The sequence below is a fragment of the Barbus barbus genome (genome assembly GCF_936440315.1).
Source record: "Barbus barbus genome assembly, chromosome: 30".
Taxonomy (NCBI): Eukaryota; Metazoa; Chordata; class Actinopteri; order Cypriniformes; family Cyprinidae; genus Barbus; species Barbus barbus.
In genome coordinates this window covers 21631227-21647683 of record NC_136758.1, presented here as the reverse complement: position 1 = coordinate 21647683, position 16457 = coordinate 21631227, and the positions used below count along the sequence as shown (strand labels likewise).

The following is a 16457-nucleotide window of genomic DNA, read 5'->3' as shown; positions in this document are numbered from 1 at the left end:
TACACTTATTACATTTCTGTACCTGAATACTGTTGGAGAGTATTTTATTTGTAACTTTGTTCTGTTGTATTTATCTATTCTTGCAATTTGTGTATTTTTATTTTTACTGTTTACATGCCTTGAAGCATGTTTGATCTTACGTAGTTAAGCTAGTAGTTTTTGCTGTGGTATCAAAGAAGTGCTTAGCTTAAGCAACAAATGGACTCAAAAACTGTAATATCAGATCTGAACCACGAGTTTTGTGATCTGTTGATTAGGCTACATAATTTTATAATAAAAACACAGTAACAGTCATCAAGACCTTAGCTACTAGGCATGTCCAGATGCCAGACAAAACTCTGCTGAAAGGCTTATTAATAAACAAGCTGTATGCACTATGCTATGATCCACAGTTTCACTGCCTCCCTATTATGCACCACCAGCAGAAATAAAATGCACTAGCTTGTCATAAAGTTAAGTACAAAGGTAGAACAGAGATGTGTATGAACAATTATGAATTAAAAATGTTTAGTCACATTTTTACTTGTATTGCATTTGTATTTCATGCAGTTTAAGTACTTCAAAGCTGTACTAAAGTGCAGTGCAAGCTACAGAAAAATACTTAGCTAGTCAACAACAACAAGTGAAACAGCTATGGAGAAAGCAACATAATATTCATATTTCTGTATACATATATAAATTGTATAAATATGTAAACAATACCAAAGTGCTACCATGTCACACACACGGAAATGTCTTTCTAAATTAAGTGCTTTCGTGTACTGTTAATCTATCTATCTATCTATCTATCTATCTATCTATCTATCTATCTATCTGGGCTATCCACTCTCACACATTTAGCGTGAGACTCAGGCAGTTGACACTGTTCTCACGCTCTGACAGGGCTGCCAACTTTCATTTTCTCACGCAGTCAAAAGCAACCTCAGTTAAAACTGTAATAATAGGATATAGGCAAAACCTGGTAAAGGCTCCAGTGCGTATTTCAGTTTGCACTCTGGAAAGTGTCAAAAGTTTCTATTTACAAAGTGTTTTTGTAGCATTGAGCAATATAGCCAATCACAGACATGTCTGTTGATTTCTTGAACTCCTCTGATTGGCCATTCTGTTCAAGTTACTCCAAATTCACTCATATAAATGCCGGTGAAGTGAGTGAATTGAAGTGAGTGAAGGTTTTTTAGTGATTATATGGATGCCCTTTTTGCTCGCTTTCTAGGCTATATATAAACCTAGGCTACGGAATTTAAATAAAATTTAGATTTTCGTGCTGCTAACAGGACCAATGGCCACATACCCTGTACATGCAGCAAAGTCTCATGACATAGGCATTACATCTTCAACCAAAACCAACCCCAACCAAAACCCCCACCCATCCCGCCATGGAAATTCTCACTCCAAGTTGAACTCAAAAGTTGGCAGCCCTGTGATAACAGTTTGTGCGGAGCAGCATTTACTGTGAACAGAGCCACTCTGTGATATTAAACCTATATATACAGTGGGGATCGAAAGTTTGGGAACCCGTTGCAGAATCTGTGAAAATGTGGATATTTTACCAAAATAAGAGAGATCATACAAAATGCATGTTATTTTTTATTTAGTACTGTCCTGAGTAAGATATTTTCCATAAAATATGTTTACATATAGTCCACAAGACAAAAAAATAGCTGAAATTATTAAAATAACCACATTCAAAAGTTTGGGAACCCTTGGTTCTTAATACTGTGTGTGGTTACCTGGATGATCTATGACTGTTTTTTTGTTTTGTGATGGTTGTTCATGAGTCCCTTGTTTGTTCTGAACAGTTAAACTGAGCACTGTTCTTCAGAAAAATCCTCCATGTTCTGCAGATTCTTCAGTTTTCCAGCATCTTTTGCATATTTGAACCCTTTCCAGCAGTAACTGTATGATTTTGAGATCCACCTTTTCACGCTGAGGATGATTGAGGGACTGAAAACACAACAATTAAAAAAGGTTCAAACATTCACTGATGTTCCTGAAGGAAGTTGAACAGTTGAACTGTTCAGAACAAACAAGGGACTCATGAACAACCATCACAAAACAAAAATACAGTCGTAGATCATCCAGGTAACCACACACAGTATTAAGAACCAAGGGTTCCCAAACTTTTGAATGTGGTTATTTTAATAATTTCAGCTATTTTTTTGTATTGTGGACTATATGTAAACATCTTTTATGGAAAATATCTTACTCAGGACAGTACTAAATAAAAAATAACATGCATTTTGTATGATCTCTCTTATTTTGGTAAAATTATCCACATCCAGATTCTGCAAGGGGTTCCCAAACTTTCGCATCCCACTGTATATATATATATATATATATATATATATGTGCTATATATATGCATACATACATATACATATACATATATATATATATATATATATTTATTTATATTATAGCATGTTTATTTAATTGAATCATATGTGAATTCACAATAGCATTATGCTTTATTATGATATTTAAATGGGTTTAATATATCATGCAGCCGGTTACTCGTTACTCTAGGATTTAAAAAAAAAAAAACAAGGAATTGTGACAGCCCTAATCTGGTTACCAACATTCTTCAAAATATCATATTTTGTGCTCAGAACAATTTATTTTTTTAAAATAGACTAACAGCCTTCTCGAAGTAAGTCAAGAGGATGTCCTCAAAATCAGACAAGTATGAAAACTGTTTTTATACAGTGGCCTCCACCTGTATGTCCATACACATCTCTCTATATAAAACCCACTGGATCACTTGACAGACCAAAAAACCAAGGGCAAAGAAGCACAAACTCATCCAACAGTAAGCCTAAAACACTTCTGAGGAGACAAAAAACAAACATCAAGTGGTTCCAAACAGTCAAAGATTTGGTTTGATTCAGAAGATGTGGATTACAGTCTTTCGCACCTTATTATTGCAGTAATGACTCTTTGAGACAAACCGAATCATTTTAGCGTGCCTCACAACAGCGTCTCTCAAAGGGGACTCAACTTCCTGAGGAATATAATTGAGTTTGAGGCTTTTAATAGGCGCTGTAAATGAAGGAGCAACACTTGACAAGCGGCTTCACTCCAGCGTTGGCTCTGCTCTGTGTGACAGCTGCGCGTCTTCACCTCCTCATTACATACTTCATAATAATCACATAAATAATATCAACACATGCGCACACTCTGCCAGGCTCAGTCAGATCATAGAGAAAAGCACACTTTGTGTGAATGTAGCCTATGACTCAGCGAAACACACCTCTTAGCAAAGTTTGTTTTTGCCAAGTTTTTACTAAGTTAGATTATCACTGTTTACACCACAAATGGATGCTTTTAAGACCAATTTTTATGCACCAATGTACACTAATTTGAATGAGTATGATTTTTCTAAACAATACTTTTTAATCAGCAAAACACATAACATTGATCAAAAGAGACTACTTTTATTTCAAATAAATGCTGCTTTTTATATTTCTGTTCATCAAAAATCCAGAAAAAAGTATCACAGTTTCCACAAAAGTATGAAGCAGCACAAACATTTTTAACACTAATATTGTTTCTTGAAATCAGCCAAATCAGCATATTACAATGATTTCTAAAGGACCATGTGACACTGGAGACTGTAGTAATGGCTACTGAAAATTCAGCTTTACCATCACAGGAATAAATTATATTCTGAAACATATTAAAATAGAAAATAGTTATTTTAAATTGTAATAATATTTAGCAATATTACAGTTTTTACTGTGTTTTTGATCAAATAAATACAGCCTTGATGAGCAGAAGAGACTTTTAAAAACATTTAAAAATATGGCCGACCCAAACTTTTGAACGTGAGTACATAAATCAAAATTCACTTATAATAATAATAAATCAATTCTGATATTCTGAGAGAAAGTAAAAAGGCAGAAAGAAAGGGGTTAAAGAGAAATGCAAACACTACTAACGTCTTAAGGCAAAAATAGCATCAGGGTTGATTCACCCTCCACACTCAGTCTCTCTCAGAGCAGCATGGATGCTGTAACAGATCCAGAACCCTCCAGAGACCTCGTGGAGTAGAGGAGGACTCTCACAGCAGCCCAAAGGCTCATGTGGCTATTTAAAGAGCTCTCAATTCTCTGTGATGTAGGAATCACTGCTAATAGAGATAATTCCTCGCATTGCCTGACCCACAAGGATCAGCCAGATGGGATTTGACTTACCACACACATAGTCACACTATAAACACACTGGTTACTAGTTTACACCCTCTTAGCTACCTGCTAATAGGTTTTTTTTACAAATACAGCCAAAACCATGTCCAAATAAAATTTATTATAATTAGCCTGATCATATGTCTTACTTTTGTTTACTTATAATATCATAACAATATAACCATGTTCCAAAACATACAGAAGCCCTAAGAGGGTATGAATTATTATTATTACTCTTTTTTTTATTTTCTCATTGTCACAACTTAATTGTCTCATAACTGTAGACATTCTGTAGACTAACCAAATGAAATGATACAATATGGGAATAAATACGGGCAACTATAACAAACACAAATATTCAGCAAAATAGCTCAACCTTACTTAGATTGAGCTATTTATTAGTAGTAAAAGTTAGCTATAATACATTTCTCTTGGATCTCACTTTTGCACTGAGCATGTTGCAATGCATTCTGGGATTCTGCTTTACAATTTGGTCAAAACAAGCATAATGTTAAAACAGCCATTACACCAAAAACATGCTTATGGTTTATGGAAGGTTTAAGCGTAGGGGTCCATAAGGACTTTAGCTCAAGCTAATGTACGGCGTCTTTACACTTTGCTGCATCTGGATAGTAAAAAAAATAATAAAACATCCCGACATTCTGTGCACGTTGGCAGAACACAGAGAGAAAAGTCCATTCCAGCCATCATCAATCTTTTGATTACTTACACGCCAGCTCCCACACAGAAGCTCGCAGATGCCAGAGCCAGTTAATAATTCTATCTATTTTCAGAGGTAGACTCCATCATTTATTATGTTCTGTATCTATCTCATCAGCTGTCTAATAACTCTCATCATCATTGGCTAATGCCAGAGCCAGTATTCGGCACAGATAAAGCGCTTGGCTACACTGTTTGCTTTATTTACTTTTGTGAGCGTTGTAAAGGCTGACCGACGGCTAATGAGTACTGCAGGGGGAGCGGTGGAGGTTACGGAGGGCAGGATTGTCCGGGATGCTGGCTAATATAGCGTTGACTTTAATCATTACCACTTATTCTGGTCGCATCTGGGAGGAACATTTTGCATGCGGTGATTCTTTTTATTTTTATTTTTTTAGTTTAGCGCTTTATTAATCCCCTTGGGGCAATTAATTCAGACTTTCGTAGAGCTTCACATATACAACACTTAACACACAAATACAAATTCTGTAATGTACTCTCAACCTCTGAGAATATAAAGTTTTTAAAGATCAGACTCAGCTGCCAGGTACTCAAAGTCTGCTGCTGTCACATGAAAAGAGTGTAGAAACTTAGCTTCTGTCTGATATTATGAACCTGTGACCTCTGCGCAAAAGAGAAACAGAGCAAAGGAGAAAGGAACATGGTGATGGGGCATTTATGCCATGATTGACAGATTTAGGGGAAGTGAGGGTGTCTAGGGAGGAGAGCTGACTGATCTTAACCTCTTTACAGTAAAATAAAGAAGCTACAGGGCTAAATTACCTTGATGGATGAAATTACTTAAAGCCACATGTTATTTTGTATTATTTTCATCCATTTTGAAATAACATCACAGCAAATGACAACACATTATGATGTCACTCCATATCTGGGCTCCTAGATTGGCCAAGCTGGTTTAGATGTTCATTTCTCATTTTGGGCACTTTTTAATATAGACCAGCCAGCTAAACCAGATAAACACCAGCTTGGCCAGGTTGAGAGAACAACAAACTAGTTTTGTTTAAGCTGTGCTTTTTTTTCAGCAGGAAAATGACACTATAGAAAAAACACACCTTACATCAAAGAAGTGAGCACCACACTGTGTTAACATAACATTAAATATTAAGTCATACTAAGCCTAGTAGTCAAAACATACTAATACTATGACTTTTTCCTCTTTCCACCCCTTCCGATATACAATCTATCTCAGCCATCTACATTGCTTACCAGCACACAAAACGTACATCTGTTCTGTCCTCTATATGCACACAAAACCCTGCTCAGCACCACAATTTCTCATTCTAACATTGGTCAACATATGCTTTGGGAGCCACAAAATCCAATGACAGTATGAAATCTAACACTGATTGGAATTTCACACAACTAATTTCCCAAAGGGTCTTTCCCTATTTGCCAGGATTTCCAACCAACAAACTGAAATTTAATAGTGCTTATAAAATTAGTATGAGCCCAGTTTATTATTCAAATGGTTTCAGTGATAAACACTTGCAAATTGACAGCATTCTTTCATTTAAAGCTGACATACAATGACAATATGTGTGTGTATAGGCCCATACATATACATACATATATATATATATATATATATATATATATATATATATATATATATATATATATATATCATATATCATTAGATATACAATTATGTCTATTATATTTTAATGACATTTTAAGCGTAAACTGCTAATATTTATTATATAAATAAATATAAAGTAATATTCATTATAACTAATAAATCTAATTTTTGAAACGTGAATTAGCAGATACAATTTTTTTTATAACATTACAACTGTAATAACACACAGAACTACAACATTCTGCAAGTATGGTTCCACTAACATTTTACTAAAAACTAAAATTTAATAAAATCCAAAAAATAGCTTTTTCTATATAAATGTCACATGGTTTGATATTTTGGCATATAAAGAAAAGATCCATATATTTAAGAGTGTCTTAAGTGTCTTATAGGGGGCTATTGTATACACATAGATATTTTTTTCAAATATATTTCAAATGCATTTCTGCTTCGTTTCTTTGAATATCAAGTAAAGCTTTTCACGCACAACCTTAACTGTGGGTGCGGTTTAAGGCACCAAAAATATGCTCTTCACAGTCTTCAGGTCCCGCTGCTCAGATGCCCTTCCAGAGAGCAGACTCATTTCCTCTTGCAGCCTCCAGCTCTGTTTCCCACCGGCTCTGCTAACCCCCCACAGCTCTGCAATTTCAAAATAAAGTGTCTTTTTAAGCAAGCGGGCTGTACTGCCTTTTCAACCTGTTCCAACGGAGAGCGTCTCTTTAGCAAAGCCCCATTGAGCGGCCACGTGGCACACTTGCTAATACCACGATCACTTTCATTCCCCCGAACCTCTAAAACCCTCTTAAAAGCGCTCAGACGCAGACGCGCACACACAACGCACGGCACCACATTAAAACGAGAGAGGGAAAATATAAGCGGAAGCGTTCGCTAAATTGCTCCACTCCAAATGAGTCTGATGAACCGAGCCCTTTGATTGCATTTTCAAGCTCTGCATAAAATTTGTACGCCATTTTCTTTTAAAACGCATCCTCATTTACCACACTGTACCAGGAACATCAGTTAATCAGTGCGCTAGTCCGCTATCTCCAAAGAAATAGAAAAACAGCTTGGCAGAAAAAAAAAATCCAAGCAGTGGTTGTGTGTGACACCGTGTAAAGGAAAATAAATGTTATGTGCACTCGTGTGTACGTGCAAGTGCGAGCGAGAGGGGGGTGTGATAAATGCTTGATGTGCCATCCACCCGCCGACCGTTCCCTCCTCTGTCTTTCAAAGGTGTGCGGTGCCCTTTAAGCACGGCTCGGTGGCTTATGAGACCGGTTTCAGGCCGTGTTTACCCGTCTGTCAGGCTCACTGATGCCTGGGTGTACAACGATAAGGAAAGGTTGCCGTTTAAAGCCTCAGCGAGCTTTGCAAAACAAACTGGCAGCGAATGTGCATATTAATTCAGACAGACAGAACAGGTCGGAGGAAATATAATGACAGAGTGACACAAACAAAGCAGGTGCTAAAATGATCCCATTTAGTCATTTAACAAAAGCCGGTGCGTTCGCACGGCTTTCAGCGGCCGCAGTCTTTTTCTCGCTCTGAGTTTCTGACCATCTCATCTATCTCGCTGCCCGCTTTCCATATTCCCCTCTCTTCCATGGATGAGCGATGCATGAAATCTGGGAATATGATGAAGGAAGCTGCTTGTGAAATAACTGAAATACTGAACAACAAGATGAGATATTTCAGTGAACAGGCTGAAGCATCCATGTTTACAGAAAGTGTAAAAAAAAGTGTTTTGAGGAGACTAGAGCTGGGTGGCAAGATGTCATATTGTAACTGTGTACATTTTAAATGTGCAAATTTAGAAAATTCAAACATTGTATGGACAAAAATAGAGAAAGACACGCAGGTGTCCGAAAAAGTACAATATACCATAGACAATGTACCATATATATATATATATATATATATATATATATATATATATATATATATATATATATATTAGTGCTGTCAAACGATTAATCGCATCCAAAATAAAAGTTTTTGTTTACATAATATAATATATGTGTGTGTACTATGTGTATTTATTATGTAGGGATGCGCCGATATGAAAATTTTGGCCGATACGATAACCAATAATTCTTTATAAATGGAAAACCGATAACCAATATGTTGGCCGATAAATCTAAATCCAAATTTGTATATAATTTTTGAGCCTGATTACAAAAAAGTCTCAACATTAAAAGCCATTAAACACTTCAACATAAATCAAACTTAAATAAATTAAACCAAAGAATTCACAACGTTTTATTATAATAGTGTTCTCCTGATATATGATAGTCCCAATCATTGTTATTAATGTTGTGCATTGCTGTTCGAGCTTCAAGTGCTTTGCTGGCAGCTTATTTAACTCATAAACTAAACATAATATTACAACTTGTATGTACAAAAAGACGCAAATGCACAAGTGAACTCGAACCAAGTTACGTGAAGCAGAATGTGTAACTTCTGTTGAGGATGCGCACTTTCCACAACAACGCGCTGAAACACGAGAAATTAAACCAAAGAATTCACAACGTTTTATAATAGATTGCTTTCATTATAATATTATATATATATGATAGTCCCAATCATATAGTTATTAATGTTGTGCGCTGTTGTTTGAGCTGCATGCACTGAGCTAAAGATGATCACTGAAGCGCTGTATTATTAGCTTAAGCAAACAAATTCTATAGGCCTATGTGATAAATCAGATATATATGCATAAAATAAACAATACTACAACCTACAATTGCACAAAAGGCTGCAAATGCAAGAGAACTTCATGACTGTGCTAGTCATGAATGTGTAGCTCCGTTGTGGATGCGCTCTTCCCGTAACAACGCCCTAAATCACAGGCACACAAAGATTCCATTAATTATTTAACAGTAATGTTCTCAATATAATATGACAGACTTGCCCTGCACGTTGCACTTCACTGTACTTTCCTGTTCGAAGTGATTCCAATAATATTTCAAGCAATTAAAAACCATCACGGTGAACAGTGCACATCTGAAGTGCCTCTGCAGGAAATAATCCATTATTTATCAGCTTTAATATATCGGCCAAATTTTCTTATCGGTTCGATAACGATAACAGAAAAATGTACATTTATCGGCCGATAATGATATGGTGGCCGATATATCGTGCATTCCTATTATTATGTATATATAAATACACTCATGCCTGTATATATTTAAGAAAAAAATTTTATGTTAATGTATTAAATATATTTATATATAATATAAATTATATGATTATAAATATATAAATGTAAATATATGTAAATATTTTCAAAATATATATTGTGTGTGTTTGTATTTTTCTATACATAATAAATATATACAGTACACACATATATTATGTAAACAAAAACTTTTATTTTGAATGTGATTAATAGCGATTAATTGTTTGACAGTACTAATATATTAGTGCTGGGCAACAATTAATCAATTAGTTGCATCCAAAATATAAGTTTTTGTGTACATATTATGTGTGTTTGTACTGTGTATATTTATTTTATATATATATATATATATATATATATATATATATATATTAAAAAATACACACACATGCATGTATATATTTAAGAAAATTATGTTATGTTTATATATTAAATATATTTATATATAATATAAATTATATGAATATAAATATATACATGTAAATTACAAGTCGTGGCCTATTGGATAGAGAGTAGGACTTGTAACTTGAAGGTGGTGGGTTCGAGTCTCGGGTCCAGCAGGGATTGTAGGTGGGGAGTGAATAACCAACACTCTCTCCAACCTCAATATCACGACTGAGGTGAGACCCTTGAGCAAGGCACCGAACCCCCAACTGCTACCCAGGCGCCGCAGCAATGGCTGCCCACTGCTCCAGGTGTATGTTCACTACTGTGTGTACACTTGGATGGGTTAAATGCAGAGCACACATTCCGAGAATGGGTCACCATACTTGGCCACACACCACTTCCCTTTCCTTTCCTAAATATTTTCAAAACATATACTGTATGTGTGTGTCTTTACATATGCATAATAAATATACACAGCAAACACACAAAAACTTTTATTTTATTACAGCACTAATATATATATATATATATATATATAGAGAGAGAGAGAGAGAGAGAGAGAGAGAGAGAGAGAGAGAGAGAGAAGAGAGAGAGAGAGAGAGAGAGAGAGAGAGAGAGAGAGGCAAATAATAAACTAAGTGAGAGTTTAAGGTGACTTTGACTGTGACTACTCAGTGTGAAAGGTCTTTAGTCTGTCCATCAACAAATGTAAACAAAGCCCTGCGCAACATATTTAAGTCTATTTATGAAACTAATAAAAAACAAACAATGGATGAAATATATTTAACATGCACTAAAAAAAACAGACGCTATTTGAAATATAAACACATAAATAAAATATTTTTTGACTGAATTTCCAGCCCAAATTTGTCAATTATACAAGAGACTGTGATATAAACTTATGGAAAACGTTATATAAGATTTTGGTCATACCACCCACCTGTGAACATTGCAATGAAGAGAGGAGCGAATTTGATTTGCATGTTAGGAAGAGTGAAGTTCACTTAACTCTCTTTTTATGCATTTATTATTTTTTGAAAACTATTCCCAGCTAGCTGACAAAGTGATAACTCTACCCTACCCAAATAACAAGAAAATGATAATGCATTGGCAATCGTGCCGTAAAATATCCCCATGTGAACAGACACTGGCTCATTGATCAATAGTCCATTAGCATTTGTTTCTCCGTTATCCCCCAGGCCTCACAAAAGTCGCATCCCTCAGTTTATTCATCTCTCTGTCATCCCCTGGCCCCGCATAACTACAGATTAGCTCACTCAGTAGGGCCTCAGTTCTAACCGAAGCCATTGTGTGCAACCGCATTCACCCTGAGACCAGAGTCACCTTAACGAAAGTGCAAAATTAAAAAGGCGCTCGATCTCGCTGCGAGTCCTTGTGCTGACAAAAGCGGCGGAGTAGAATAAATTGCAGCCACGACAGAAAAACAGTCTGTGATATAAATATGAAAAAGAGCCTGATTTAATTTAGTGCTCATCTGCTAAGGGCTAGAAAAATGAAATGAAATTTGAGAGGCATAATTCATCAAACCAAGCAGCCTCCATTTCAGCGGTGTCAGAGCCTCTCAGAACAGGGCAAAAGAGAAACGTCTTCAAAGCTTCCAGAACCCATGGCATCACACGTCGCAGGGAACGTGACTGCTTCATTAGCATTCCTGAGCACTTTTCCATGCTCAAATTAACATCGGCATAGTGAAATTACTGATTAAGCGATCTCGAGTGCTGGAGTTGTGACAAACGCCGTTTGTTGGGCTGCTGATCTGAGTGTTTCTGAGGAACTGGTGCTCTGTTTTAGAATTACGCAGAGATAAGGGTGTATCTCTTACCTCGTTAACATTGATGCCGTGTATCTTCATGTACTCTCGGTCGTTGACCTGACCGCCCTCCGCAAAGTCCATGGTTAGAATACGCTTGGTGGATAGATCCCAGTGAATCTTCGGGACCTAGGAGAAAACAAAACAAAGAACATATTCTCAACATATTCTTTACAGAAGTGCCACGTCTTATTTCAGTTGTTCTAACCAAATTAGATACACAATTTTAAAGTGCCCCTATTATGCCATTTCGAATATTGACTTTCGTGAAGTTGTATGTGAATGTAAACAATCTGCATAGCTGTAAAGCTGAAAGTGCACGATAAATAAAGGTATTGTCTCCCAAAAGAAAAACATCGACTCTGAACAGCCTAAACGAGTTGTCAGTAATTAGAATCTCACATCTGTGACGGCTACACATCACAGGGTAACACATTTGCATAATGCTTGCCTATGTTCTACGATGGCCGGCAGAAAACAACTTGACCCCGCCCCCAAACACTATAGCTTTTTCATGTCGAGAAGATGCTGTATCCTATTCTGTGAAAGTAAAAATAAAAGGTAAAAAAAAATTCCTAAAGTGCAATCCCATTCCCAATTTCTGACATTTAACATTTTTGTTCTTCTATGAACCAGGCAAGAAAGAATGTAACATTCAGAACATTTCAAAGTAGTTAAACTGTTTTCAGTATATTGTATTTGCATTTGATTTGTTCAGAGTGTTGCTATGTGGTTGCTAGGGAGTTGAGTGGTTTTATGCTGTGTTTCCTTGGGTGTTGTGAACGGTTAGAGGGTTGCTATACAGTTTATAGAGAGTTCTAAATGGTTTTAGAGTGTTGCAGTGTGGTTGCTAGGGAGCAGAGTATTTTTAAGCATTCCTGTTCCTACGGCACAGGTTTTCAAACCCTGGGTCGCGAGACAAAACAAACGAAAGACAAAACGAAAGTAAGTGGCAGCCGACTCACAGTGGACTAACATAACCAACAAGTAAAGTCCAATGCCTGGTCCTCTTTCACCTTTCACTGGTTTCCAGGTCTGCGAAACAAAACCAGCCCAACTGCTAATCAAAACTTTTTTTTTTTCCCCCTCCACATGGGCTCCCCCTGTCAAAACTGCATTCTGGGAAGACCACTTTAACCTGTAGCCTAAAAACGGTAAGTTCCTAGTGTGTTTTAAGTGGTTTTTAGAGATGTGGTTTCTAAGGAGCTGAGTGTTTTAAGTGTTCATATGCAATTGATAGGGTGTTTTGAGTGTTTGCTATGCGGTTTCTATGGTGTTCTGCTGGACACATTATACCAAAGATTTATATGTTTGTTCAAATTTCTAATTCAGATGAGTAAGAGAAGTAGTGATAATTGACTTATTAAACAACAGTAATTAACTAAACACTGGAAAACCGTTATAGACAATACTGTGAGTGAACAAGCATTATTAGCCATACCAAAATTGCCAATTTGTGCCCTGGAATTGCTATCTGTACTTCCAGACAAAAAACACAGAGGAAATACTATTCTCTGTGACGGATAATGCCAGATGCTCAGATTTAGCTATAATCTGCACATAAAGCTCAAAGCAGCAGGCTTTCTTGATGCTTTAGATGACCTTTTTCCATACGACAGTTTCCTGTTCCTGAACATCACTGCTTATCTGGTGCATCGCTCTACCACTTTGCTACTAATTAAAAACTTTCTCTACATAATGAGAAAGGTTTACTGTTTTTTTCTTTGATAATTTTCCTACACCTGATACCAAGGCCTGGCTTTTGCCACCACCTCCGGCGACACACTTTCAGTGTAGTTCCTCTCCGCTCTCTTTATCAAACGAATGTCAACGATAAAAAATCCCTCCGTTACCACCATATAAACAGAGCCATTTTTCAGCTCAGTGTCTGCCTTGTGGAACAGCAAAACGCTCTGAACTGCCTGCGACTCAGCTGCACCGCCGCAGCTGTATAATCACGCTTGTTTTACAGGGTGAGAGGCTGATGCAGAGAGCCGGGGATTTATTCCTGACATGGTGGCTTGTGCTCCGTTGTCAAACGTTTTGACAGAGCTAATAGTGTGCATTAGAGGCACAAATCTGCGGGTGTAAACCCAGGCAATTCTCATTACCCTGCAGGGCCAGCCAGGTCTCTTTGTTATTCATTAAAAATGAAAAGGGGACTTGCCTGGAAGCATTTGGCAGTTGTTATGACAGATTATTTACCTTGCAAAGTCTTCTTGCAAGGGAGAAATACGAGGGTACTGTGATTCGCAGCGTCTAGCTGAAGCAGTGTGAAAAAGTGCAAATTAAAGCCAGTACGGTGTTTTAGTAGGACTTGTAATGTGACTTGCTTCACTTGAAGGTTAACAAAATTCTCAGAATAAGATGTTAAAATGTCAAAAAAGTCTGAGCTTTTTGTTGTGTAGAGCTGAAATCTGTTGAAACATGAGCTTTCACTCATATTTCATTGCATTCGTGCAGCACTGAAGGGCACACTCCTCTTAGAGTCATTGCAAAGGAAAGTAAGCAACTGAATTGTTTCCTGAAGGCCGTTGACAAAGTAAAAATCATTGGTCACTTCAAGAAAGTAATTTTGCCATTTATGAACCTGGCTGGCAAGTCCTCATGATTTATTTTAAAACCTAAGGTCATTTAAGACACCCTAAGGTCATTAAAGAATATTTATGCCACACTGAAAAACACCGTCACAAACCTTCAAAAATGTGAACTGCTTGAGTATGTCTGCTATTTTCTCAGCATTTCGTCCCTCATTGAGGAAGTCCAGCTCTAGAGGCATGTTCTTCTTGGCTTCTTCCACCAGCCACATAAAGGCAAAATCTGGAAACAACCAGTGGACAGCCTGAAGGAGAAACTGAAAACAGACACGCATTCAGTTATGCTCATTGACATAATCCTTTCAGGATCTGATCGATTTTTTTTTTTTTAAATGATACTGATCATATTTTCTTTTTATTTATGTCATTTATTTTTATTTTATTATAATTGAAATCATTTATTTTATATTATTTATTTTTTCTTGCCTGACAAAAGTATTTCATATAACATACATGCAATGGATAAAGTACAATCAATCAACAGTTGCAAAATAAACCACTAAAGTTTCTCTGACAGGGAAAAAAAAAAAAAAAAAACGTTTTTTTAAGTACTAAACATCTTTCAGTCTCTGGAAGGGGTGTGCAAACTTGCACAACTTTATATTAAACTGAAGCCCAGACTCTGAATAAGACCTGGATGTAATAGAGTAATTATATGTGATATGAAATTGTAGGTGCATGGACAAATGGCTATTTGCAATAAAATTAATGAATAAAACTGTTGGTTGAATGATGGATTCTATTTTTTAAGCACTAATGGGAGGTGAACAGGCCCCTAGACGGATCAAGCTATACATGGGCGTGTGACAATGACAGAGCGTGTGAATTAGGCATCAGAAGCCAGGCATCGGCAGCCCTGCTCCCTCGGTAATTACCTCCATCACAACAATGTCCTTGGAGCTTTGGCGCTGGACCTTGGGATGTTGTACCTTCACTGCCACCGTCCTCCCATCTGGAAGTACGGCTTTGTGGACCTGAGCGAGGGAGGCGGCCCCTTGAGGCTTTTCCTCAAACTGGATGAAAAGATCGCTGAGCTGAGGAGAGAATTTTATTTAAAGGTTAGAAAACTGGAAAGAGGAAGGAACTCTATCGTACCGGAATGCCATATGTGTTTTGACACTGAAAAACAAGCAGGCAGCCATTTAAACTTTTATCCAAAGAAAGCTGTCGTACACTCATGGGCGAATTCAGGAAGCTAGTAAGATAGGAAATTGTGCGGTGAATTTAGCAGTTTTTGGCCATGTGTGCACTGTTCAAGGATTAAAACAATCAATTAGAAAGAACTGAAAGAACTTAAATTATTAATATTATTTAATACTTTTTTTTTTAAAGCAATCTGACCAAAAATAATTCTAAATATACAGAGAATATTAAATAAATGAATAAATATATTTACACATAATAAAATAAAAATGATACAAAAAACATTCTAAATAATATAGCACAATGTTCAGGATTGTATACAGAAAAACTATTAATATGTTATTTAAAAAAAAAATCACATAATGCAAAATAATATAATAACCAAGGGAAGCCTGCACCGAGAACAACAGGACACAATCCTTCACCATCCAAATCCATAAATCAAAGCTGATACTTAATGTGTAATAAAATGATTTTAATGACATGCCCAGTTTCTTCACTATCTAAACTTGAACAAATCAAATATATTAGATGATTCTTTCAAACACTTCCCCAAAAATGTGTTATACTAAATGTAAATACGGTCTACAAAGAAATATGATATTCAAAAAGGAACAAATCAATTAATTGCCAGTTCAGTTATAACAGCGGGGGAAATTATGTTGAGCAGGGTGTAAGCAGGGCATCTTGTAAATGCAGTTGGTGAAAAATAGCATGACTGATCATTATGCCACTTTTTTCCTGCGATGCCAACTGCAATGAATATTCAACACAGACACAACAGGGGCAGTGGAAGGGGATGCCAAGAGAAAGTGAC

The 16457-nt window shown here is 36.5% G+C and overlaps 1 protein-coding gene across 1 annotated transcript in view; it reads right to left on the bottom strand.

Annotated features, from left to right (window-relative positions):
* The window catches only part of LOC306850308 (aarF domain-containing protein kinase 1-like), a 119291-nt gene that overhangs the window by 39953 nt on the left and 62881 nt on the right, over positions 1-16457 (bottom strand). Inside the window, exons 5-7 of the mRNA XM_079385874.1 lie at positions 15373-15531; positions 14596-14754; positions 11913-12029 (exon numbers count right to left, since the gene is read on the bottom strand). Coding sequence (XP_079242000.1) covers positions 11913-12029; positions 14596-14754; positions 15373-15531 — 435 coding nt within the window. The remainder of the gene's footprint in view (positions 1-11912; positions 12030-14595; positions 14755-15372; positions 15532-16457) is intronic.